The sequence below is a fragment of the Plecotus auritus genome (assembly GCF_963455305.1).
Source record: "Plecotus auritus genome assembly, chromosome: 4".
Taxonomy (NCBI): Eukaryota; Metazoa; Chordata; class Mammalia; order Chiroptera; family Vespertilionidae; genus Plecotus; species Plecotus auritus.
In genome coordinates, this window is record NC_137775.1 from 24,946,193 (window position 1) to 24,971,556 (window position 25,364).

Genomic DNA, 25,364 nt, shown 5'->3' on the forward strand with positions numbered 1-25,364 from the left:
TTAATTATCTGTTGTATTTGGATATTTTGAGATATTTTTTTGTGTGTGTGAATTAGGTTATTGAATTGATTCCCCTTTAACTTGAATAGAGTTTTACAGTAAATGACTGATGTCCTTGGATTACCTTTAAATGTCTTAGGATGAAAAACTAAAGAAGTTGGTGGAACAGAATGGAACAGATGACTGGAAAGTTATAGCCAATTATCTCCCGGTAAGTTAGTAATGTTTTCTTTTTGTAAAAGGAAATCTCCCAAAGATTTAAGATATTTTGGAAGAGTATGTTAAGACATTATTTATTTGCTATATATAAGAAGTTGGGGGAGAAATGCCTCATCCATAACCTGTAGTGCATATTACAATACATATAATTGGGGTTTCTGAATCTGTTATTAAAGGATTTACAACATTTTCAAATGTTTGCTTCTTATTTTATCTTTTCATTTGTTAGATCATATAAATATCTTTTCATTTATAGGATACTATAAATTAGCACTCTGGTGATTTGTTATATGGTAGATGACTGACCTTGTGATATTTCCCCAAGCCAGCTTCTTTTAAATTTCCTTTAAAAAAATAGCCATATTTTGGTACCCCAGTTTAAAATTTCTGAGTCCTTCTAGACTTGTTTCCCTCCCCATCCCCTACATCTAAGTAGTGACTAAGGGTTCTGGAATTCCTTTGTCATTGGTCTTTTAATTCTCCTCACTATTCTCCCTTCCCTCTTCTCTGGATGATTACAGTGGCTTCCTAACTGGCTTCCCTACTTATAGCTTTCCACTTTTTTATCCTTTAGCAGAGGGAGCTTCCTAAAATGCAGCTGTACCTTATCTTTTCAAAACCAACAACAGTGACCTGGTTTCACAAATTAAGTGCACTGCCTGGACCTGGCACACAGGGTCCTCCCATATGGCCCCAACATTCAGCTCCAGTTCTGTTTCTGACTTCCTCTCTGTAAGCAGATTTAGTTGAATTCATGTCTGCTTTCCCTCCTCTGGGCCTTTGTCTGGTGATGCCACGTCCTAGAATGTTTTGCATAGTTACTTCATGTCCTTCAAAGTCCATGACAAGAGCTTTTCCGGTCTCCTCCTAAGGAAACATCATTTCTCCTTCTAAAGAGGTTTCTTTTCCCACCCCAATATCATTTTGCTTTGATTTCTTCTTGCATATGAATATGAATCAAATTCTGCTTTCTATTCATTATGTATTTGTCTTTTCCTTCTTATAAGATTACAGGCTCTTATAAGGTAGGGCCTATCTTTATTCATCTTTGTTCTGAATATTAACACTGGTGGCCCTAAATTGAAGCACATCTCTTAGTTGGAATGGGAGTCACTAGAGTGGGTTTCCATAAAAGCTTGACCTTAATATGGAATCCCTAACACAGTGGTCGGCAAACTCATTAGTCAACAGAGCCAAATATCAACAGTACAACGATTGAAATTTCTTTTGAGAGCCAAATTTTTAAACTTAAACTTCTTCTAACGCCACTTCTTCAAAATAGACTCACCCCCAGCTGTGGTATTTTGTGGAAGAGCCACACTCAAGGGGCCAAAGAGCCGCATGTGGCTCGTGAGCCACAGTTTGCCGACCACTGCCCTAACAGGCTTAGTCTTAGTCCTAGGTACTTTCACATGCAACAGACTGAGGTTAAGGTTAAGTTAAATTCATAGCCATACATGCAATATGATTCTCCTTTTGTTCACATGGCAGGACTGTTGCCCTCAGGAGGAAGAACTTATAATTTTAGATGCAACTTTGATATATTCTTTGTATGTTCTTTAGCTGTAAATAATGAGGGATAGGTGGGCTCTCCAAACATGCCCTAGAATGTTCTTGATCATTGTCACTGTATATTATCTATGTATGATTCATATTATAACAAAATCTTAGTGTGCACTTATCACATCATATCTATATGACAATGCATACTTTGTCTTATTTGTCTAGAATCGAACAGATGTGCAGTGCCAGCATCGATGGCAGAAAGTGCTAAACCCTGAGCTCATCAAGGGCCCCTGGACCAAAGAAGAAGATCAGAGAGTAAGTTCCTTCTGCATTGTTATGTGAATCATAATTAAGAATATTCCTCAAACTACTTCCTTGAATGTTTCCCAACTTGAAGAAACAGGTAAAGTGTGCAAACAGGAAGCAGAGGAATTCTATTTCCATATTTTAAATGAATGAAAGCAGGTTTTTAGAAATTTTCTAAAGATCTTGTAACAGAATGATTACACTGACTCATTACATAACATTAAAACATAGGTTATTTTTGTGTTTATCTGAAGGTGATAGAGCTTGTACAGAAATACGGTCCGAAACGTTGGTCTGTTATTGCCAAGCACTTAAAGGGGAGAATTGGAAAACAATGTAGGGAGAGGTGGCATAACCACTTGAATCCAGAAGTTAAGAAAACCTCCTGGACAGAAGAGGAAGACAGAATTATTTACCAGGCACACAAGAGACTGGGGAACAGATGGGCAGAAATCGCAAAACTACTGCCTGGACGGTAATAATCTGTCAAAAAATATATTGATTGGGAGGAATGAGGGAGTGGGTATTGAACAGTCTGTTTTAAATGTATGGTGAGTGAATTACATTCCATCGATCGTGTTTCATTCATTAAACCAGATCCATAGCTTTTAGAACCGGAGGAGATCTTAGAGTTAGTTTATCTGGTTGAGTACTTCCAGAATCCACCCAACGGTGAGCCTTGAGCCAAGTCATTGAACTTTCCTCAGCTTCCCTTTGCTCATATTTAAAATGAGTAATAACTTACTTCACAGGGCAAGTGTTAGTGTCAAGTAAAATACATGTCAAAGCAGATTGTAAACTACAAAACTCTAAACATACAGAAGGAATCTGAACTAGACAGTTTGTCTCTGCTCTAAGTTCACATAGCTGGTTAAGTGACCAGAAGGGCCTCCCTATCATTTTCCTGATACCAGCATTTCATTATACCACTTGGCTTAATTTTTCTCTTTTAAAGAAAGAAATAGTATAATTATAGAATTATCATACTGCTTCCAGGCTTTTAAATAATGTCAGTGTTATCCTTTCTTTCTAATGAAAGAGGCACAAAAATGACCTCATTATGAGGGAAATATATGGAAGCTCATTTTTGCCCTTTTCCCTATTGAAACAGTTATGACAGATTTTTTTTTTGGGGGGGGGGGGAAGCTTACATAAAAATATGTAAGACAAAATATTTTAAATATTTTTGTTCTTGAGCTTTATAATCCAAAAGTGGAAGAAGGGTCATTTCAAAGAAGGCCATGGCTCTGATGGTTTATCTGGTGTTCTCTTGTGATGTTCCAAAGCATTTCCTCCCAAGCTTAGAGAATTCAGGAGGTTGATAAAAGGACACCTTTTCTCCCATATGGTCTGAGAGGATATGCTGTTGATTCTTCTAAAAATTTAAGGGGCGATTGAACTTCCTCTTTCTTTAGCATACATTCCCCACCCCCATCAAAATAGTAAAAGGGAGGCTTTTAAAACGGTTTTTTAAAATTGAGAAACTGTTTTCCTAAGAATTGAAACACTTTAGTAAAAATGCTTTGCCGTTTGAAAATACATTGGAAGTTAGCATTTCTCCCTTCTGGATCCTGTTTTCCATTCTCACCTCTGTCTGGTTACCAGAATAATTTGAAATGGTTTTCAAAAGATGGGAGTTTTTTTCACTCAAAATGTCTGGCTGGTGCTATTGGCGATAAAGAGAAGACAGTGAGGTGGCAGCCGTATCATTATCATTCACCCAACTTTACTGAGGACCTGTTGTGATGTCTGTGTAGCCCCCGCTAAGCCAAATCAAAGGAGTAATTTTCTAGGGCAGCTGGAACTTTAAGTTGTATTACAGTCTTATACCAGTCAGAATAGATATGAAAGGTAGTTGTATTGAAAATACTCTTATCAAGGAAACAAAATGGTTTAAGAATTTCAATATTTATAGAAAACTACAACTCCATATTATGTAATTAAGAGAAATGTATGGAATTTAAATTAGGTAATAGGGAAAGCGTGATTTTAGGAGGTAGAAAAGACTGAAATGATTAAAAAGAAATGACACTATTAGTGGACCAAAAGAAAAGGTCTCTGTTAGGAACAGTTTTCTGTCATTTAACTCTAATCTGAATTGAAGTTTTTGTTTGTGAAATTTGTATGTGATATATTTCTGTGCAGAACTGATAATGCTATCAAGAACCACTGGAATTCTACAATGCGTCGGAAGGTGGAGCAGGAAGGTTATCTACAGGAGTCTTCCAAAGCTAGCCAGCCAACGGTGGCCGCGAGTTTCCAGAAGAACAGTCATTTGATGGGCTTTGCTCATGCTCCACCGTCAGCTCACCTCCCTCCAACTGGACAGCCCTCAGTGAACAACGACTATTCCTATTACCACATTTCTGAAGCACAAAATGTAAGCCATTCCCAAGAATTTTGTTTAACAAGAGAGGTGGTTATTTTAGCCCCAGGTAATAATACCCTGTAGTTGCATACTTTTCAGAGAGCTTTCATAAACAGATCATGGCATAGGTATTGTTCTTCCTGATATGGTTCTGGGAACAAGGGCATTAAATGATTTGTCCATGGTTACACAACTCATAGAGACAGTGTAGGCTACAATCCAAGTTGTTAGATTCTGACGCTGCTTCTAATCTAATTTGGAGTTTAGTGTTTGAATGTGAACTTACTTAACAAGGTCCTGCTGAAGAAGACTGGGGAAATAGGGATGCAGCTGTAGACAAATATTTTTGTCTTCCAAAATGAAAGTGAACATAATATTACATTTAAAGAGCAGATAGTTCAACATTGAAATTCAGCAGATAATTGTAAGTTCCATTTTGGTAGTGATGGAACAGAAATGCCCTAATTTATTTATCCTGTGTTTACCTTCATACTCCAAGACAGGAGCAATGTTTTTTTTATTTTTAATTTTTATTTATTGATTTTAAAGAAAGAAAGGAAAGGGGGGGGCAGAGGGGGGGAGGAGAGAGAGAGAGGTGGGGGTGGGGAGAGAGAGAGAGAGAAGAGAACATTGATTTGTTTTCCACTGACTTATGCAGTCATTGGTTGATTCTTGTATGGCCCTGACTAGGGATCAAACCAGCAACCTTGGCATATGGGGACGATGCTCTACCCAGCCAGGGCTCAGGAGCAGTTTTGTGACACTAATCTCTGGTGTCTCCTTTTATCCTTCTTGGATCAGTGTGATTCCTTTTTCATTTCATGATATTTATACTTAGGGAAAGAAATAATCTTAGTGGGTGGAAAGAGAAGAATAAAGAGAAAAAAAAGCAAGAAGCTTTTATCTTTATATTAACAATAAGAAACAGTGAAATTTACCCAAGAATACAGAGCTCATATGCAAATTCTACGCAAAGCATATTTGTGAAGAGTTTTGACATGTATTTGACTACAGACTTTCCAGAAAGGTCTCAGGTGAATGAACGATCTTAAGCAGTTCTGTGCTATTTACTAAAACTCATATTATCCCCAGAGAAACGTTTTTATTTATAAATAGCTAGTGCCATCAGTTTTTCCCACCAAAACTCCTTTCATGCATTTATGAATGTATTTTAGATGTATCTTTCTCTAAGGAATACTTCCTGTAGGGATCAATGATGAGCACTTAAAATTTTTTTTCACTATGTTGCTTTAGCTATTTAGCCATTATTAAAAGCCTGGCTAAAATTTCAAATTAGAGGATTGTGTGTGTGTGTGTGTTTAATGTTTAGTGAATTTGATCAGTGAACTAATCTTTTTCTCAGTCCTCGAGCAAGACAAGTGCCCTGAAGCATATGTAACCATGAATGATTCGTCCTCTGTTTTGCTTTTTTTTGTGTCTAGGTCTCCAGTCATGTCCCATATCCTGTCGCATTACATGTCAATATAGTCAATGTTCCACAGCCTGCTGCTGCAGCCATTCAGGTAAGACCATTTTAAGGTCATTTCCTAAAGAAACTCACTAGCTGTTTAAGGTACCATTTTTGAGACATGCTTTATTTCTTTCTTCTAAACACATATTGTCACCTGACCAACTGAAGTAAAAAAAAAAAGCAGGGACAAGTGGAGAGGTGGGGGAGCTCCAGCCAGCCATCTACCAGTCTTCACTTCTAGAGTGAGTTTGCTCAGGGATTCTCGGATTCTCTCATATTATAAACAACTCATCAGTCAGCATCCACTTAAGCCTCAGATGTCACATCGCTCTCTTACATCCAGCATAACATTCACGAAGATTTCAACTGTGGCCCAGTTCAGTTGGTATTGGTTTCACAGCCAGGCTTTTTGGGCTGTATGTTCCCTCCTGACTACAGGCCACAACCATTGTGTTTACAGCTTCCATTCAGGCCCTTTTCTTTTTTTTCTCTCTTAACTTTTAATTTCAGAGACACTATAATGATGAAGACCCTGAGAAAGAAAAACGAATAAAGGAATTAGAGTTGCTCCTAATGTCAACTGAGAATGAGCTCAAAGGACAGCAGGCACTACCAGTAAGAATGTCACCGTGGGCTGAAAAGGGAGGAGTGTGGCTTTACCCCAGTGCTCTTCTGTATCTTTTTCCTTCTCTCCTAAATATTACATAGTCAAGACTCTATATATCCATTAGTGACATTTAAACATGAGAAGTTTTGTGTAATAAAACCCAGTTGGTATAAGAATGTTGACTAAATTGGAAGTAGTCCTTTTATGTTGCAATAGAAACTCAACATCTATTAGTGATTGTCATCATTGATTCTTTTTTCTTTAGAAGGACTGGAATCAACTCGAAGACTATCAAAGATAAAATGAATGAAACTATTTTTACAAAGCTTTGTATTTGTATGATGCCTATTCATTTCATTTTTTCTTTATTATGTTTCTTAACCTAGATTTTCATACTTTATTATTTCATACATGATTTGATGCATGTTCAGTGTATACATGTGAAAAAGATGCATATATTCTCTCCATGAATAACATTAGCTGCTCTCTTTTGTTTGCATATGTGAAAGCTATGCGAACCATGACTGAACGTTGACATCTTTTTTAGTGATTGAGCAGCAAACTGGGAAAGCAGCTTGTAATTTGTAACATATGTAGTTAACCAGCCAAGTAAATAAAAGAGATGTGATACAGAGTAGGTATTCTTAGGAGTAAAAACTTTTTTGGTTAAATAATACAATTATTATGTGCTTATGTTAGTTCGACCACTTTTTAACTTGAATGTTTTGCAATTTCTCCTGTTTCGTGGTCATGCTGAAAGGAGACGTCTGTTAATTTGCTCTTCTGCTTTCCTAACCACGTTGATTTGGCACCCCTTCTCTGCATCGGTGCAATCCTTTGCACTGGAAGAGGGTAAAAGCAACAAGAATATGTGCCGAGAAAGGCAACTCTAACTCTTGCATTCTCCAGCCTTTATGTAGGTTAGAAAGAATAGGAGAATTCTTAATTCAAAGCAAACATTTATGGTTCTATTGGAAATTATGTTAATAGATTTTTAACTCCATGTGAGAGTCATGCTTTGTAACATAGTCTCCCTGTTTGCATTTTTAACAAAAGGATGACAATTAAGGTCATCGTGTAGATGACAGACTATACCACTATTAAAAAGCAGGGTCTTGCATTGATAAAAGGAAACATCTTGACAACTGTTTTATAGGCGCAAGTTCTGGATGATGCAACTACTTTTATCTTTCCTCCAACAGCATCTGATACCTTGTGCAACTTCATTGCTAAGTTCCTTCTCCCTTTCTTCTCCCCACTCTTTCTTTATTCCCCCACCACCCCCCCTCCTTAGACACAGAACCACACATGCAGCTACCCCGGGTGGCACAGCACCACCATCGCCGACCACACCAGACCGCCTGGAGACAGTGCACCTGTTTCCTGTTTGGAAGAGCACCACTCCACGCCATCTCTGCCTGTGGATCCTGGCTGCTTACCTGAAGAAAGCGCCTCTCCTGCAAGGTGCATGATCGTCCACCAAGGAGCCATTCTGGATAATGTTAAGAACCTCTTAGAATTTGCAGAAACACTTCAATTTATAGATTCTGTAAGTAGATTATTCAGGCATGTTAATGTTTTTAGAAGGGGAGTGAGGAAACCCATTTCTCAAATCTGCCATTTTCTGGAGCAACTATCATGTAATTAACATATATTAATGTAAAGGTAAAATATTATTTTAGTTTTTGTGTGTATGTTTTTTTTTCAAAGATCTGATTTCATAGGCTACCCAGACAAAAGCTAGCTTTTCACACATTTCCTTCAAAGTGCATATTTTTTAAAATAGTGAAGTTAATGACCTAAAAGAAGAGCTTGGGTTATGGGAATGATGTTTGAGTTATCTTTTATTTTTTAATTTGTTTCATTCTTCGTGTTTCTCTAGAATTGTGCCTTGCTTTTGGACAGCACATTCAGAATTATGTTTGCTCAGAGCTTAAAGCAGTCTTTCAATATATTTGAAGTAGTAATAAGTTCATAGGTGGTGCATGGCTTTCTCCACAAAATATTGATTATTGATTACCAGTCTCAGACAAACCACCTTCAGTGAAACAGACTTGGGTTCATCCCCTCAAAAGCAGACACTCCATTCATTTCCATTGTTTCCCAGGTTAAAAAGCCTTTCTTGTAGTTCAGCTTCCAATCAGTCCCCATCAGACAGGGGGTAAACATTGCCAAGTATGTCCTCTAGAAAAGGGTTTCCTTTTGCTTTGGATTGCATGCAAATGCTAGAGTACCCAGAGGTCCCTGCATCGCTCATGTAGGACCAGCAGTGTATCAGAACAACTGTGAATCCTGAAGATGTTAAACAAGGGGGCCTGGCAGGTGTTTTCTTTGCATTTAGCATCTCTTTCTCAGTGCTGTTTCAGGTGATGGCACATATCATGCACACACTGTCTCAGAGTTCTGCGCCTCCTACATTCTTTCAGGATTCTTCATCATGGTGTGACCTCAGCAATTTCGAACTCTTTGAAGAAGCAGAATTTTCACCTAGCCAGCAGCATGCAGGCAAAGCCCTACAGCTCCAGCAAAGAGAGGGCAATGTGAATAGACCCGCAAGAGAGCCTAGTAAACGCACGTTGAGTGAGGGTTCACTTGGCCCGCTCAAGCTCGTACCGCCTGCGAGGCACAGCACAATTCCACTGGTCATCCTTCGAACAAAGCGGCGCCAGGCCAGCCCCTTAGCCACTGGAGACTCTAGGTCCTTCATATTTGCTGACGTCAGCAGTTCAACTCCCAATCGGTCCCCTGTCAAAAGCCTGTCCTTCTCCCCCTCACAGGTAGAGCACAGTTTCTGCGCAGCTGTTACTAATTTCCAACAGACAATCAAGCCTTAATAATCTAGAAACTAATCCTTTGGAACAAATGACTAATTATTTTTACCCTCACTGATTTCGTTCTGTTGTTGAATCTAGCTGTTGCTAAGTCATACTGCCTCCCAAAGTTCAGTCTGTCTGTATATTGACTGATGATTTTGTCATAATTCTCTCTTTTGGGTGATTTGAAAGATGGTTAGTTGCATGAGATGTGCTTTTATTTCCTCCACTACTAGTGTTTAACATTTCTATCCCTTTCTCTTCTCCCTTCCCTTCACTCCCTTTAAAAATATTCACAGATTTTTCTGCCTCTTTGTTCACTTAACGTGATTCACTGACCCAGGGGTGGAGGGAAGCAAACTATGCTTGGGTTGCAACTAGAAATTTTAAAGGTTCCATTCCATCTTTAAGTGGAAAAGTTTGGTAAGAGGATGAGGGATAAATGCTTAAGTAAAATAATTTATGTTTTAATTTCAATTTCTCAATTATGGCATATTGAGTTGTGCCATAAGATTTTATTAGCATAGTTTTTTGCCAATAAATATTCTTGTTTCATATAGTATTTTTTAAAGGCATGGAAATTATAATTCTTTTCAAAAACTTGTGCTTCTTAATTATTAGAATAATTGAAATTAATAGCTAATTTGGCACTTTAAAACATTTTTCCAATTATGTATGTTGAGTGTTAAGAACAGCTCTAAGTATGAACAAATGTGATGCACTCACCAAAACAATTTATCTTGCTTTTTGCTTGTATTTTCCAAATTGTGTTCTAGATAATATTCATTTTGCAAGATTTTTATAGATGTTCCAGGAAAACATCCACATATAAAATATATAAGTTTGGGAAACACTGATTCAAACTAAGTTAAAGATTGATTTTAATACACTGATGTGCATTGTGAATGTCCAGGAGGAGATTATGATATGTGTGTTTCCCAAATTTATTTTACCTTGGAACTGTTTGAGGAACACCTATTATTTTCCTAGAACATTAATGTTCTGAGAGAGACAGCTTATTATTAAAAAATGTTCCACCTAATGTAAGCCTTCTATAATAATGGCTCAATGATCATTAAAGAGAGACAACAGAGTATAAAAGAAAAACAATCATTACTTTCCCCAAATCACTGTAACACTTTTAATCTTCATGAAGAGTGCATCTTATTTCTTTAATGGCAAATGTCATTTATTGAGAATATTTTCTTAGGATTTTGCAATTTTTCCAGCATTGACCCTAGGTTTTGTTTTTTTGGAAATCAGACTCCAAATCTTGGTGTTCAATTAACATAAAATGATACCCTTGTCCAACACTACATGTTGTGAGCATCTTTATTATTTTATATGGTGGGTCAGTAAAACGTATTTGCTTGTTATCACAGTGTGATTTTTAAATTTGGCTCAATAAAGAATGACTGTTTGATCGAAGTAATTTTTTTCTTCCCATATTTAGTTCTTAAACACTTCCAGTAGTCATGAAAACTTAGACTTGGAAATGCCTTCTTTAACTGCCACCCCTCTCAGTGGTCACAAATTGACTGTTACAACACCATTTCATAGAGACCAGACTGTGAAAGCTCAAAAGGAAAATACTATGTAAGTCCTTGGTTCAAGAATAAAATTATTGATCTTATGTACTTATAGTTATTTAAGAGAATATAGTCTCCAATGTCTCAATATAGTCCCCAGTGTCTGGCATCAACACTGTGATCCATTTGAATGTATATAATGTTATGGATCCACTTGTATGTATTTAATTATGTATATTCCACATTGAATATATGCCCTGGGCCTATTATAACTATCCAGAAGTAGATGGTGGGAGGATAAACTAAATTAATTTTTGTAGTTTACCTCAAATTTTCCCATATATGCAGAGGTAGTTTTTATATAACTTTTCCATTCAGTTTTTCTGTTTGTTCAATAAGGCCTTTTCTTCATTGAAAATAACATTTTAAGCCTCCTTTTCTCTTTGATTATACACTTCAGAATAAGAATGAGAATAGTTCTTTTTAGTTCATATTTTATAATCTTATTTTTTTCTTTTGAAATTTATATAGATTAGGACTGCTTCTGACACCCCCAGTAATAGTATATGATACTAGAGGCCTGGTGCACAAATTTGTGCATGGGTGGGGTCCCTCAGCCTGGCCAGCGATTGGGGCCAATGGGGGGCGGGAGGAGGACGGCTGGCCACAGGAGGTTGGCCAGCTACAGGAGGTTGACTGTGGGAGCACACTGACCACCACGGGGCAGCTCCTGCATTGAGCATCTGCCCCATGGTGGTCAGTGCACATCACAGCAACTGGTCAACCAGTTGTTTGGTTGTTCAGTCGCTTAGGCTTTTATATATAGAGATTATAGGAGTGATTAAGCAGTCATTTATGTTCAATAAAGACTTAACCAATTCAAAGAAATGGCAGAGAACATCAAAATGAGTTATAATCAACCTTTAATCTTATTATTTCCAAGTACAATAAGCAGTTTAAAATATTAACATGTTTTCTACTGTGGGCCCTGTTTTAATAATAGGTGAAATGTATTTGTAAATGACATCAGATCATCACAATGCTTATGATCATTATAGAAACCCAGGGGCAGGCAGTACATGTGTTTTCAGAATGATTGATGTATATAATATCTCTTTTTTAACAATACATGTGTGATTAATCAGCATACCCAATTCCATATCAGTAACAGAGTATTTTATTCAGCAGAAAAATAGTAAATGTAATAGGGAGAGCAGTGTGAGGGACATATGTTCTTGTGTATTGAGCCAACACTTGTTTTCTTTCTAAAGTTTCAGAACTCCAGCTATCAAAAAGTCAATCCTAGAAAGCTCTCCGAGAACCCCTACACCATTTAAACATGCACTTGCAGCTCAAGAAATGAAATATGGCCCCCTGAAGATGCTAGTAAGTGTTTGCAAAATTCTTGAGTTAGTTGGTTTGTTAGTTCAGGCAGAACTTTTCCTCTGATGCAAACATGTCCACTCTTCCCTTCAGCCTCAGACACCATCTCATCTAGTAGAAGACCTGCAGGATGTGATCAAACAGGAATCTGATGAATCTGGAATTGTCACCGAGTTTCAAGGAAATGGACCTTTACTGAAGAAGATCAAACAAGAGGTAAATTCACGATCCTTTGAAAGGAATAGGCTGTGAATGCTGTTCCCTTTGTTCCTTATTGACGAGTCTGCATCATCACTGTGGAACAATACCACTTTTCCTACAAGATTTTCATGCTAGAGGCAGTTCAGAGCTGCGGTCAGATTGCAGGCATGTGGCCTGTCATTTGGGAAGCCAAGCCACTTCTATCTACTTCATGTTTGAACATGCTGGAAAGGATAAAGGAATGAGAAGGAAGGAGCTTTTTACTTATTTTTGTCCCTGGCTACATAGATAGAAAGACTATTGATACATATATATATATATATATATATAATTTTCAGATGTCATGGAGAATTGAAATTAAAATAATAGTATTTTTAATTCATGGTGTAAAAGAAAGGGAATCTAAATTGCAAGGATCAAAGTTTGAGCTTGGTAGCAAGAAACGTTTCTAGCAGCTTAGATATGGTGCCTCTTGAATTTATTTTCATATAAGGATAAGTGATTAGGAGACTGGCTAGACATTCACTCTTTTTCAGCCTAATTGAGATGTAATTGACAAGTGAAGTTGTAAATTGTTTAAAGTGTACAACGTGAGGATTTGATATATGTATATATTGTGAAAGGATTCGTCCTCATTGAGTTAGTTAACGCATCCATCGCCTTACATATTTGCCTTTATAGGTGAGAAAATTTCAACTCTACTTTCTTAGCAGATTTCAATTATACAATACAGTGACATTAACTATAGTTACCATGCTATACATGAGCCTATCAGACCCTATTCATTTTACAGAAATTTACTCTTGAGTAGAACTGTTTCCTGGGAAATTCTGGTTCTAGAAACAACAAAGCACTTCCTGTTTGCTTTTAGGTGGAATCTCCAACTGATAAAGCAGGAAACTTCTTCTGCTCCAACCACTGGGAAGGGGAGAGTCTGAACACTCAGCTGTTCACACAGGCATCACCTGTGGCAGATGTGCCAGTAAGTACACGTCCATGAGGAGATGTTGGTGCACACACGATTTTGTGTGTGGCACGTGGGCTACTGTGGTTTCAGCACTCCTCAATGCATCATCGGAATATTCTCTTGCATGAGTATTTTCTTACCGTTATTACTGTTGAATATAAAGTAGAGGTTTTGTTTATATATTGGAAATAGATTGTATTCCATTGTAGACTTTGTCATTATTTGTTTTCTTAGGATTTGAAAGTCCTTGCCATTTAAAAAATCTGCTGTATGAATATATGTATTTTCCATGAGAACAGAAAGTTAATTTTTAAATTTTCTTTTCATTTATTTGTCTTTTAAATGTAGTATTTCCTTGTTAAGTTGTCACCTGGTTGGTTCTATGTAGCATGTGGCATAGAGCTATAGTGTCTATAGTGGATGCCCTTTAGTGTACCCTATACTGGATTGCTTTGGTTACCACCATTTTTCAAAATAGATTTTATTTTTTTGTAGTAGTTTTTGGCTCACAGCAAAGTTGAGCGGAAGGTACAGAGATTTCCAGAATACACACTGTCCCCACACATGCACAGTCTCCCTCATTATCAACATCCCCCACTAGAGTGATATATTTGTTATAGTTATCACCCGAAGTCCATAGTTTATATCAGGGCTCACTCTTGGTGTTGTAAATTTTATGAGTTTAGATAAATGGTATCCACCATCATAGTATCATACAGAGTAGTTTCACTAAAAATCCTTTATGCTCCACCTATTTGTCCCTTCTTCCCCCTCAGCCCTTGGCAACCAACTGATCTTTTTACTGTCTCGATGGTTTTGCCCTTTCCAGAATGTCATATAGTTGGAATAATATAATATGTAGCCTTTTTAGACTGGCTTCTTTCACTTAATAATACGTACTTTTGTTTCCTTCATGTCTTTTCATGGCTTGATGGCTCATTTCTTTTTTTAGCACCAGTAACCACCAATTTTTAAAGTTTCTAATTTGTAAATGATTGTCCTTTATGATGAATCAAAGCTAGTAACAATTGCTAATATTTTTTTTCAATGTGTACAAAGTGATAAGTACTATTCTAAGAGCTATAGATACATTAACTCATTTAATACTCTCAACATCCTTACAAGGTTGGTAACATTATTTCCATTATACCAGCTGAGAAACTGAGGCACCCGGAGGCTTAGTCACTTGCTCAAGATCATATAGCTAATGAGTGGGGTTCTGGGTTAAAACTCAGAAAGCCTAGTTTTAAATTACATACTTTTAACCATTATTTTATACTGCCACTAATTTGTACCTCTGAAATATTTTTGTGTCAATATATAAAATAAGTAGTTCTCTCACTAGAGATTAGTAAAACTTTCATTTTTAAAGATGTATTTAATAATTCATTTAGCAGATGTTTTCTGAGTGCCTATGTCATGCCTAGCTTTTTTTCTTATTGGTGTTTGCCGCAGTGGAATTAGGGTTAGTACATAGTTGAGTACTCCTTTTAGCTCACTGAGAAGAGAGTTTCTGGCAGATACCTGGATTTTTCCCCACTAATGTGTATCATCTCATAGCAATCTACTCACTATCGTGTCAGAATTGTGTTGGCTTTCATATTATCCAACTTCATTTGAATTTCAAATTATTCTCTTTCCTTTTAGAATATTCTTACAAGTTCCGTTTTAATGACGCCAGTATCAGAAGATGAAGACAATGTTCTCAAAGCTTTTACAGTACCTAAAAACAGGTCCCTGGCAAGTCCCTTGCAGGTAATTACCATTCCAACATTGGTATCTTAAAAGTCATTCCCTAGGGGTGAGGGCTGGGCAAGCCTGTCCCTCCCCCTGCCCAGGGCTGGGTGCAACTGGCAACAATTGAGATGGACTATGCAATCCCAATCAGGACTCCTCTCTCATGTGAGGTGAGGAGGACCCCTGTGAGCTACTGAAGTAAAGTCCACTTTGACAATCAACCAATTAGTCCATTGATAAATAATCAATCCTTTGATAAGAGTTTTTAGACATAGAGGAGAGGTATTTTTAAACAACTCTTGATATAAAAACTCTGTTGTGGCTTAGTGGTTCAGCATCAACCTTTGAACCAGAGGTCAGGGTTCGATTCCCAGTCAGGGCACATGCCTGGGTGGTGGGCTCGATCCCCAGTGTGGGGCATGCAGGAGACAGCTGATCAATGATTCTTTCTCATCATTGATGTTTCTATCTCTTTCTCCTTCTCCCTTTCTCTCTGAAATCAATAAAAATATATGTTCAAAAAATTAAAAATTCCTTCCTGCCACTCATATGAGACATGCTGGAAATTTTTATTAGAGCAGGTTCCCAATGCATGATGAGATGAAACATTTCTTACTGTGTCTGAGACTAAGATCATATATTATACATGTGTCCATATCTCCTCTGCTTTTAAAAATTCTATAAAGTTCATTGGTATAGTTTACTTTTTGTTCCAAAAATTTTTTTTGTTCCATCACTAAGCCATCAACTCAAGCCACTATTTAGAGTTTAAATTGAGTTTGAAATGAGCTAGCTAAAAAAAAATTACAACCTATTTGACTATGAGAATAAGAAAGTCAAGTGTCAATATCATAGGGCTAACCTGTTGTGGACCATCTGCTGCTGGGTTTTCTTACCAAAAGAATTTCTCTTGTAACTCTGAAGTCAGTATGTGTTAGTGAAATACAACAAATTCCAAATTAATCCTGCACCAGATGTAAATAAGAATGCAAGTTTACTCCCCTAAATTATTTAAAGCAGTTCCCAACATTAAATAGCCCCTTGCCCAGCCACCTGCAGGGTGCTCCCCTCCATCTCCCTGAGCTACACAGAGGGGAACCTCACAAGCCTTGGAGCATATACATAACCTGGTTTAGAAGTGGAGGGTCACAGCTGTACTGTTAGTTAAGTGCACTGGTATAGGATGTGTGCTTTGGAGCTTGCCCTTTCTGTAAAGGGCTTTCCCATCTCTGGGAGGCCTTCTCTCTCCAAATTGTGAGTATCTTAAAATTTCCCCTTTTTAATGATTTGTGATATTATTATTTTTCAAGTGATACAAATAATGTAATGCAAGTGATACAGCTGGAAGGGCTCTGGGCACATTTTGATGCTTAATCCGATCAGATTGCTTTCCTGTGGCCTCTATCTGATCCAACAGGCATTGGTGAAAGGTGACTATTGACCGAAGTGTGGATAGGCAGAGTTGGTGCCTGGGGGGCACCCGGGGTGGTTCCTGAGTCACTCGGGCCTGGGTAGGTCCCATGTGCAGAAGATTCAGAATATCACAAAGAATTGGGAGATGACAAAGGGAACGAACTCCACCAGGGCACAAGAGGGACACAGAAGGTGGTTTGGAAGGGTGTGAAGGCAAAGGGAGCTACTTCTTAGTTTCACCTAGCGCTGATCCTGGCTCCAGAAGGAAGATGCCTTCCTTGTTTTTCTTTCCCCTTCCCTTCCTAAATTACTTGGCCCTAGGTTTCCACAGCATAGAACTTGACTACGTGCTATTCGTACATTAAGGTAGATTAAGTTTTGCATATATTTTGTAACTTAGCTTGGGACTCAACCCACATTTATAACAGTATATAAAAAGGGCATTCTGAATTTCAAAAAACAACTATGTAAAGTATACTTAAGTAGTTATGATTAAGGTGAAAACCCTTGGTTATTTTTCTAAAATCGAATCCTAAAACTGTTTGGCATAACCAAATAGTGGTTAACCAAAACCATTGGGTTGAACATGGTACTGATAAAAAATATATGTTATCTAAAATTAGCAAGTTATCAGTACAGTTGACCCTTGAACAACATGGGTTTGAACTGCTCTGTCCACTTATATGCCGATTTTTTTCAATAAATATATAATAGTAGGCCCTATGTATCCTCAGGTTTCACACCCACAGATTTAACCAACCTTGGATCAAAAACAGTATTTTCAACCAGTGATTGGTTGAATCTATGATTGCAAAGGGCTGATCTACACTATCCTATATAATAAAAGCCTAATATGCAAATTGTCCCCTGGGAGTTTGACCGCTCGCTGTGACGTGCGCTGACCACCGGGGGCGGCGTGGAGCATGGTGGGTGTTGGTGACAAAGTGATGGCAGCGGGTGGCAGTGGAGGCACTGCTGGCCCCGATGGGCCCCGATGAGAGCAGAACCACAGCGGGATTGTGGAGCAGGTGGACAGGCTGTGCCAAGCCAAGGCAGGTGCGAGCAGGGCCCAATTGCCCTGCCAATCTCCCCGCAGATGGTGACCAGCGGGGGGCGGGACTGTTGCCCAGCTCCCAGATGCTGGGGGAGCTGGACGGGGGCCTGATGATTCAGGCAGAGGGGAGCACACAGGGGCCCAGGTGCTGTCCAGGGCCCAGAGGTCAGCTGGGACCCGCCCCTCCACGCCAGATGCTCACACTTCGATCTCCAGCCAGGCCTAGGGACTGCACCCATGCACAAATTTCATGCACCAGGCCTCTAGTTTTATATAAAGTACTTGAGCATCTGTGAATTTTGGTATCTGAGGGGGTCCTGAAACCAATTTCCCACGGGTACCAAAGGACAACTGAGTTTTGGAGAAGTCAAAAGTTATACACTGATTTTCGACTGTGCAGGGGTCAGTGTTGCTAGCCCTCACATTGTTAAAGGTCAACTGTATTTATAAAATATGGATTGTCCATATTTTTACATAAAGTTTTTAATGCTATTGCATTTTTTAAAAATCAGTATGGAACCTTATTCTCAGTATATTTATATTTTATTTCAAGAAAACATTACTTATTTTTGAAATTCAAAATTAAGTAGTAGCTCTGTTTTATTAATCTTCTAGAGGCCCGGTGCATGAAAATTCATGCACTGGTGGGGGCGTCCCTCAGCCCAGCCTGCCCCCTCTCACAGTCCAGGAGCCCTCAGGGGTGGGAGGCAACCCGGCAATTAGGGGACGGCAATGTCCCATCACACCTCTGCTGCTGCCACTGCCGGCAGCACAAGCCTCAGCCGGCCCTGGCTACCTGAGCCTCGGGTGGCCCTGGGCGGCTGGGGGGCTGAGGGAACTGTGGGACTCTGGAAGCAGGCGCCCCAGCGGGAAGGGAACTGGATGCCACCATCTTGTGGCTGTGGGTGCCGCTATCTTTGAGGGTGTGGCACTCAATTAGCATATTCCCTCCTTATTGGCTGTGGGTGCCGCCATCTTTGCGACGATGAGAGGGTCAATTAGCATATTCCCTCTTTATTAGATAGGATATTTCCAGCATGTTAACAAGTCTTATCTGGAACTCTAGCAATTCTGACATCTGTATACTAAGATTAAGCCAGCTGTGTACATCCATCGGTGAAGGTGGTATTTGTCAATTCTACTAAACTGAATAACTGAGACCCAAAAGTTAATTTTAGAGTCAATCTTTCTGTCTGCACTATATGGTTTACTGATTTACACTGCTCAAATTTACTTTAATAATCTGTTATAATAGGTAACCAATTCATTTTAAGAAATATTTGTTAAATGAATGAATCTACACACCAAGTATCTCCTTTGTTTTGTGACATGGAGATCTAGCTTCAGATACCATAGAAATATGTGATTTCTAAAATTCTTCAAACTTTTATGATAAACATTGAAAAATGCATCAAATAATTCTAAATATTTAAGCACATATTGCCTATACTTCATATAATCCTAGTTCAACAATATATAGGTTTTTATGCAATTTGGTAATTTTATTTGTTTAAAACAGTGCTTTATCATATGTATCCATTAATAATTTGACCTAATGAGGCAGATCTCTCATGGATGGTATTATTGAACATATTGTGCCTTTGTTAAATGATGTCGCTATTTGATTTAATAGTACTTTATATACATTTAACTTCTATAAACTTTATTTATACTTACAATAAGTCCAATATTAAGTGAGATTTTAGCAATCTCATTTAGCAAACTATTTAGCAATAGTTTTAATTAAAACTATTAAAATATTTACCACTTGTAATAGTGCAGTATTACATAACTATTATCTATCCATCTAATTGTCTAAATAACTTTCCTTAGGTATAAGAATAGTTTATTGAAGACTACATAATTGTGCTATTCTGGCTTCTATCATTTCGGTTTTAATCATTCCTGGCTTTATTATGGCAGTAACACTTTTACAACCAATTACTGTTATTGAGGCCCAGATACTGGGCCTTAAGGTTCAGCTTTTCATGTACATATAAATGCACATGATTATACAGAGATATGTGTAAATACATATGATATCTTCAAACTAGAACTGCAAGAAGCTATGAGTTTAGCATTTCATTGATATATCTCAAACATACATAGAAGTATAAAAATATTCTATGAGTTAGATTTAACAATTACTAACACTTTGCCATATATACTTCATCCATTTTTTATGAAGCATTCTAAAATTCCAGACAATGCAACATTTTGTTCTCATGTATCTCTAAAAGTAAGAACATTTTCATATATACCTTAATACTATGATGATGACGTTATTAACAATACTTCCTTGATATTCTAATTCCTGGGCTATATTTAAATTTCCCCATGAATCCAGAAAAGAATCTTTTTATTGTTTGTTTGATCAAAATTGAAACTGTTTCACACGTTGCATTTGGTGTTTAAGTCTCTTAAATCTCTCTGAATCTTCTGACCAATGCTGTCCAATAGAACCTAGGCCGTGACGAAAATGGTCCCTATGCTGCTGTCATGTGTGGCTAGTGCTTTTGAGGGACAGAATTTTCAATTTTATTTCATTCAAATGGCTTTAATTTAATAGCCACATTTCCTTCCTCTCTTCCTAGAAACCAACCATTTCCCCAAGGTTGGCCATTTTCGTGGGAAATGTCTGTAGAGACCAGTCAGGGTACTAAATATGCCCATTTCTTATGTGCGTTGAGAAGCAATAAACTTTATAAATCAGAATTCTCCATGTACCTCCTAACACATAAACTAGAATGCGTAAATAGCGGCAATGATTAGCCATTATGCACAAATAACAATATATTTGTTGTTAAAATTATTTATGTTGAGTATTTGCCAAAATTAGTTTGCGGCAGCTACATAATCTTATAATTGTTGGGTTTCTTGTTCGTTTTTAAGGTGCTTTAATTTTAAATTATAAAAGCAGACAGGGAATCATAACATAAATGTTCTGAGACATGTTTGATATTTGTGTCTTTTGTGTAGCTTAAAATATGTGAGATTTTCACCTTGGACCATTCTCCTCACGTTGTGTGGGGGTAGAGAATGGAGTCTAAAAGCTCAAAAATGATCACAGTGTGGAAATAAACATTCAGCCTAGAAAGCTTGAGCTGTTCAAAAGTTACCCTGAGAGAGCCTGTGGCGTACACACACACACACACACACACACACACACACACACCCTCCTCGGCAAGAAGAAAAGAGGTGCCTATTTTCCTCAGTATGCTTTCAATTTGCTTTACATTTTTAAATAAATACATTTTACCGCCAAGCATTTCTTAAGATCGACATTTTTATTAGTAGATCTGAAACTGTACTTAAGTTATAAGCCTTCTGAACTTCTGTATTTTTCTCTTAAATTATAATTTCCTTTCATTCCTATTTAAAACCCAAGTGTAAAAGATGTATTCATATGCTTCTTACTCACTCACTTTCCTCTTTTTGGTAACCACAGAATGACAGCCTTAAATTTTAATTTCCTGACTTGGCTTGTCATGGCCTTACTTTTCTAAAAAGTGAGTTTGAGTCAATTTCTCAAGCCATTATAATTTAAACACATTTGCACAGCATCAAAAAATCTTAAAATATTATTGCAAGCAATTAAAGCTCACCTTTTTCAGCTTCACGTGTTTTGGATTGCTCCTATTTTTATATGAATTACTTATGACTTTTTTTAATAGGGCAAAACATTTTTGCATGATCGGCTTTGCTGAGGAGTGTAATAAATTACCATGCAAGCAGCAGGAACCTGGGTTCTCGTCTAGACACCATCCTTTTCTAATTGCATGCATGCCTTTAATTCATTAACCTCTTCAGATCAAAATGCTCTTGTCTGAAAACTAGGACCATGGCACATCCTTCACTCATCCCACAAGGTTGCTGTGAAGTTCAAGTGGATATTATAATGCTTTCAAAATGGCAGCTCACTTGCCAGTGTACATAGGTGGTGTCTGTTATTAGGGAAAGGGCATGTGCAGCCCTGTCCTTAGAAACACAGGCAAGGAGGCCTCACCAACGGCCAGTCTTCTTGCACTGTGGTGTATTATTTCCTCTAGCACACTCTGTCTCATTCCTTGTTCCACTCATGCAGAACTGTGTCAGTGGGTCACCAAAAGAAAGAGCTGATTCAACTGATTCCTGAAATAGAGGTAGTCAGATCTCATTGGTGTTATGGAAATGAAACAACTGATTTACTGGTTTTCTCTATTTTTTCTGTTACTTGTGCTGGCATGTCAACAGATATGGAAACAGTCTGTCTCCATGTGACATCGATCTTTCCGGGCATTCTTTAGTACAGTGTGTTGTCGTATATGTTCATATGCATTTGGTTCTCCCTTTGGGTCACTTTTCCCACTTGTCCTGGCAAGAATTTTGCATAACTGTCAGTAGTACTCCAGCAACCTGCTTTTAAGATATGTTATATAATAAGCCAGTTTGGCGTGTGGGGAGGGAAGGGGGGAAAGGGTGGATAAATGGTGATGGAAGGAGACTTGACTATGGTTGGTGAACCCACAATGCTATATACAGATAATGTATTATAGAGTTGTACCCTTCAAACCTACTTAATTTTATTAACTAATGTCACCCTAATAAATTCAACAAAAATTTTTAAAAATAAATTAAGCAAGTTTGCTGGGTATAGTTTTAGGGTTGACCTGACAAAGGCTAAATGAGTAGGAAGGTATGTCAAGTTCTCCAATTCAGGATGCCCTGACCCAGATATTACAAGATGTGGTGATTTTCTTTGGGTTGGTTTGGTAACACTAGGACATTGAATCTTCCTCAGGCCAGCAAAGATAGACTTACTTTAGAGCAATTTGGCACTGGGCTTAATCTTAATAGTCTGGAACTAATATGTGACTAAGGAAAGAGCTATTCTTCCAAAAATTTGTAACACCCGGGCCTAGGCTATGAGATATAAATGGTTGGAAAATCTATAAAGATGTAAGGTGAAGAGACCCCTAGAGATATCTGGGACAAACTCCAAATTTAGGCAAAGTCCCTGCATATTAGCAAGTGTTAACTTAGGCTTGGATGGGAAGTGGAGGCACTGGTGGATTGGGCAACTTCCTGGGCCTTCTCTCCCCTAACTTTTAGGGCTCTTTACTATGAAAAGTTAACAACCCTGAAGTCAGGGAGAGTTCATTGTTTTGTGCATGTATGCATAGGGTGGCATTTATGCCTGAGAAAAGTCTGGAAACCATTAACCTTATCTTAGTGACAGTTCATCTCAGGTTCATCCTTGACTTTCAAGATACAACTAAATATTTCTTTGTTATCTCTTATAACTGATACATTTTAAAAGCATGCCCCTTTGGGAAGGAAATCTGACTTTTATAATTTTAGCCCAAACTATTTTCTTCAGATGGGTTAAATAGAATAATCAGATCATTCTTATTCATACTCTTTTGGACATCTTTCATATCTGCTTATAATTTAAAAGAAAGACATAATATCATCTCACAAGTTGCTTTGGTTTTTATGACTTAATGCAAATTTCTTATTAGGCCTGCGGATTGCAGAGCACATATCTTGCCAAGGCTTTTGACATCAGCAGCTATTGTGTGAAGTTGCTATTTGAACGTAATGATAATAGTAGTTGTTGTTCAGCATGATGAAAAAACTGTTCGTGTTCTAAATGGAAAATGTGAAGATAATCTGACAGAAAACCACCTGCGGACATGGTCTTGTCTCCTTTATTTCTTCTGTTTTCTGCAGAGGCTCTGAGTATTTATGTAAAGTGCTTTAGCAGGATATCTCAGTGAAAGCTCTGACAGTCTGTTTACAGTTCACTTCTGCCCAGGGGCAGTAAAGGTAGATTATAGGATAAGCAAGGTGACTTGCAGGCAAGAGGAGGAGGATGTGCGGTAGGATTATTAATGTTTAAATAAATCTGGGTAGAGTGACATGTCTGCAATAGTACCATGGGTTAGTAACTTAACAAGAATTCATGTGCACAAATCTGTAATTCTTATCAATTCTTTATTGTAAATGAAACTAAAATTTAAAGAGGGGGAATGAGGAGGATGCTCAAAAATCTACAAGACAGTATTAAAAAAATCTTCTTCCAGCACAAAGACATTTAATCCTTGTTTGTCAAGACTATTCTGTCTGCATGAAAAGTTGGCCCAGGGCCCCAGGGCTTCAAGTTAAGGAGGGAGAAGGAAATAGCACAAGAAGAGGCAGCTGCCATTTGGGCTGTTGGACCTGAGTGTTTCTTTTCTTACCCAAATACTCGGCCTTCTGCTCTCCCTTTCCTGCTGTAGGTGTGGGTATGTGTCCGCTCTGACCAGTTTTACTCATTCATTGCTGTAACAAGTGTTTGCTTTGTGCGCTCACGGTGCAGAAAAGGAGGTACCCGCACACTTACCTGTGGCTTACTGTTCTGCACACAGTGGCTCCTGTACACAGTGGTACTCTGTCCTGGTGTTTGCACTGGGAGAGTCAGGTGTTCCCAGTCGTCTTGCCCTTCTTAGGCCCTGAGCTTCAGGGCTTATATGCCCCTGAAATGCTCTGCTTTCTGGAATTAGAATATTTCTGTCCATTTGATTTATTTCTTGGTAAATTCCATTTTGATTTAAGAAAAGTTGACTGAAAAGTTTATCTCAAAATCCTAGTTTAAAATATATGGTACCGCCGAAACCGGTTTGGCTCAGTGGATAGAGCGTCGGCCTGCGGACTGAAGGGTCCCGGGTTCGATTCCGGTCAAGGGCATGTACCTTGGTTGCGGGCACATCCCCAGTGGGAGGTGTGCAGGAGGCAGCTGATGGATGTTTCTCTCTCATCCATGTTTCTAGCTCTCTATCCCTCTCCCTTCCTCTCTATAAAATATCAATAAAATATATTTAAAAAATAAAATAAAATAAAATATATGGTACCTTCCTTATACTGATCATATTTTAAACATCTGGTCCTGGAGGAGAGCCAAATACGAATAAAGTGATAGCGTGTGGGATACCCAGCAAGAACACAGCCACATTTCAAGTTGAAAATATATTAAACTGATAATACTTGGAATTATATTCTCCTGAACAGATTTTGGGAATTCTGAATTAACTTAAGTATCATATAGCCAAGGATCAAAGCTTGACTTTAACCAAGAGGTGTCGTAAAAACAAGCATAAGACTGTTTCAACATAGTATTTTAGAAATTAATTCTATATTAACTGAAGCACAATTAAGAAGAAATATTCTTAACCAGGAAAAACAGAAACATTCTTCCCTGCTTCTCACTTTTATCTCCATTCTCACTTAGATTCCCTTTCCCTCCATTTTTTGAATGCGCTTTTCAAAATTTGTAGTTTTGGTTTTTGTGTGTATCTTCAGGTAATTTTAGATTTACATATAGGGTATTAGTGTATTAAGATATTTCATTTTGCTACTTCTTCAGACACTAGCTTTGTAAGATCCAAATACTTCAAGCACTGCATAATACTTCATGGTAGACATCCACCATAGTTAAGCTGTTTGCTCTCAAATGGTAGTTATTATATGTCACACTGCTATAGTGACTACAAACGCCAGCTCAAGATTTCAAATTATAGCATTGCATTTTATTTTTTAATTGGGTTTCTTGTGTCAATTTGGTGTTTCAATACTGCACTGGAAAATATTAACACTCAAGTAACTAAAACATGAAATTTGTATGAGAATTATCTATTTGTTCAAAACTAGAGAAACATAACCTATTCATAACTATTTCATAGGTGGCTATAACTACCCTGATAATTTTTGTTTAGGAAAACATTGAAGTGGCTCAGTGGCAGAAGTCAGCCCTGATGCCTGGCATCTTTGTC

General features: G+C 37.9%; 2 protein-coding genes across 17 annotated transcripts in view; one reads left to right on the top strand and one right to left on the bottom strand.

The window, feature by feature from the left end:
• MYB (MYB proto-oncogene, transcription factor) overlaps positions 1–25,364 on the top strand; it is a gene marked incomplete at its 5' end in the record, with an annotated part of 36,165 nt that overhangs the window by 6,637 nt on the left and 4,164 nt on the right. The window contains 13 exons of one of the 8 annotated variants that reach the window (XM_080665779.1): positions 140–211; positions 1,948–2,040; positions 2,286–2,506; positions 4,177–4,411; positions 5,842–5,922; positions 6,381–6,485; positions 7,772–8,026; positions 8,904–9,254; positions 10,744–10,886; positions 12,091–12,205; positions 12,296–12,418; positions 13,275–13,385; positions 15,018–15,125. In XM_080665779.1, coding sequence (XP_080521905.1) covers positions 140–211; positions 1,948–2,040; positions 2,286–2,506; positions 4,177–4,411; positions 5,842–5,922; positions 6,381–6,485; positions 7,772–8,026; positions 8,904–9,254; positions 10,744–10,886; positions 12,091–12,205; positions 12,296–12,418; positions 13,275–13,385; positions 15,018–15,125 — 2,013 coding nt within the window. The remainder of the gene's footprint in view (positions 1–139; positions 212–1,947; positions 2,041–2,285; positions 2,507–4,176; positions 4,412–5,841; positions 5,923–6,380; positions 6,486–7,771; positions 8,027–8,903; positions 9,255–10,743; positions 10,887–12,090; positions 12,206–12,295; positions 12,419–13,274; positions 13,386–15,017; positions 15,126–25,364) is intronic. The other 7 variants (XM_080665781.1, XM_080665780.1, XM_080665782.1 and 4 more) reach the window with 7 other exon arrangements.
• Positions 1–25,364, bottom strand: part of AHI1 (Abelson helper integration site 1) — a 273,332-nt gene that overhangs the window by 1,345 nt on the left and 246,623 nt on the right. For 5 of the 9 annotated variants that reach the window (XM_080665774.1, XM_080665771.1, XM_080665766.1 and 2 more), the window contains 2 exons: positions 23,939–24,105; positions 11,906–12,325 (listed from right to left, as the gene is read on the bottom strand). The exons of 1 other annotated variant lie outside the window; for it this stretch is intronic. In XM_080665774.1, coding sequence (XP_080521900.1) covers positions 23,946–24,105 — 160 coding nt within the window. In that variant the 3' untranslated portion in view covers positions 11,906–12,325; positions 23,939–23,945. Of the gene's footprint in view, positions 1–11,904; positions 12,326–23,938; positions 24,106–25,364 lie in introns of those variants that run through there. 3 more of the 9 variants (XM_080665775.1, XM_080665769.1, XM_080665767.1) reach the window with 3 other exon arrangements.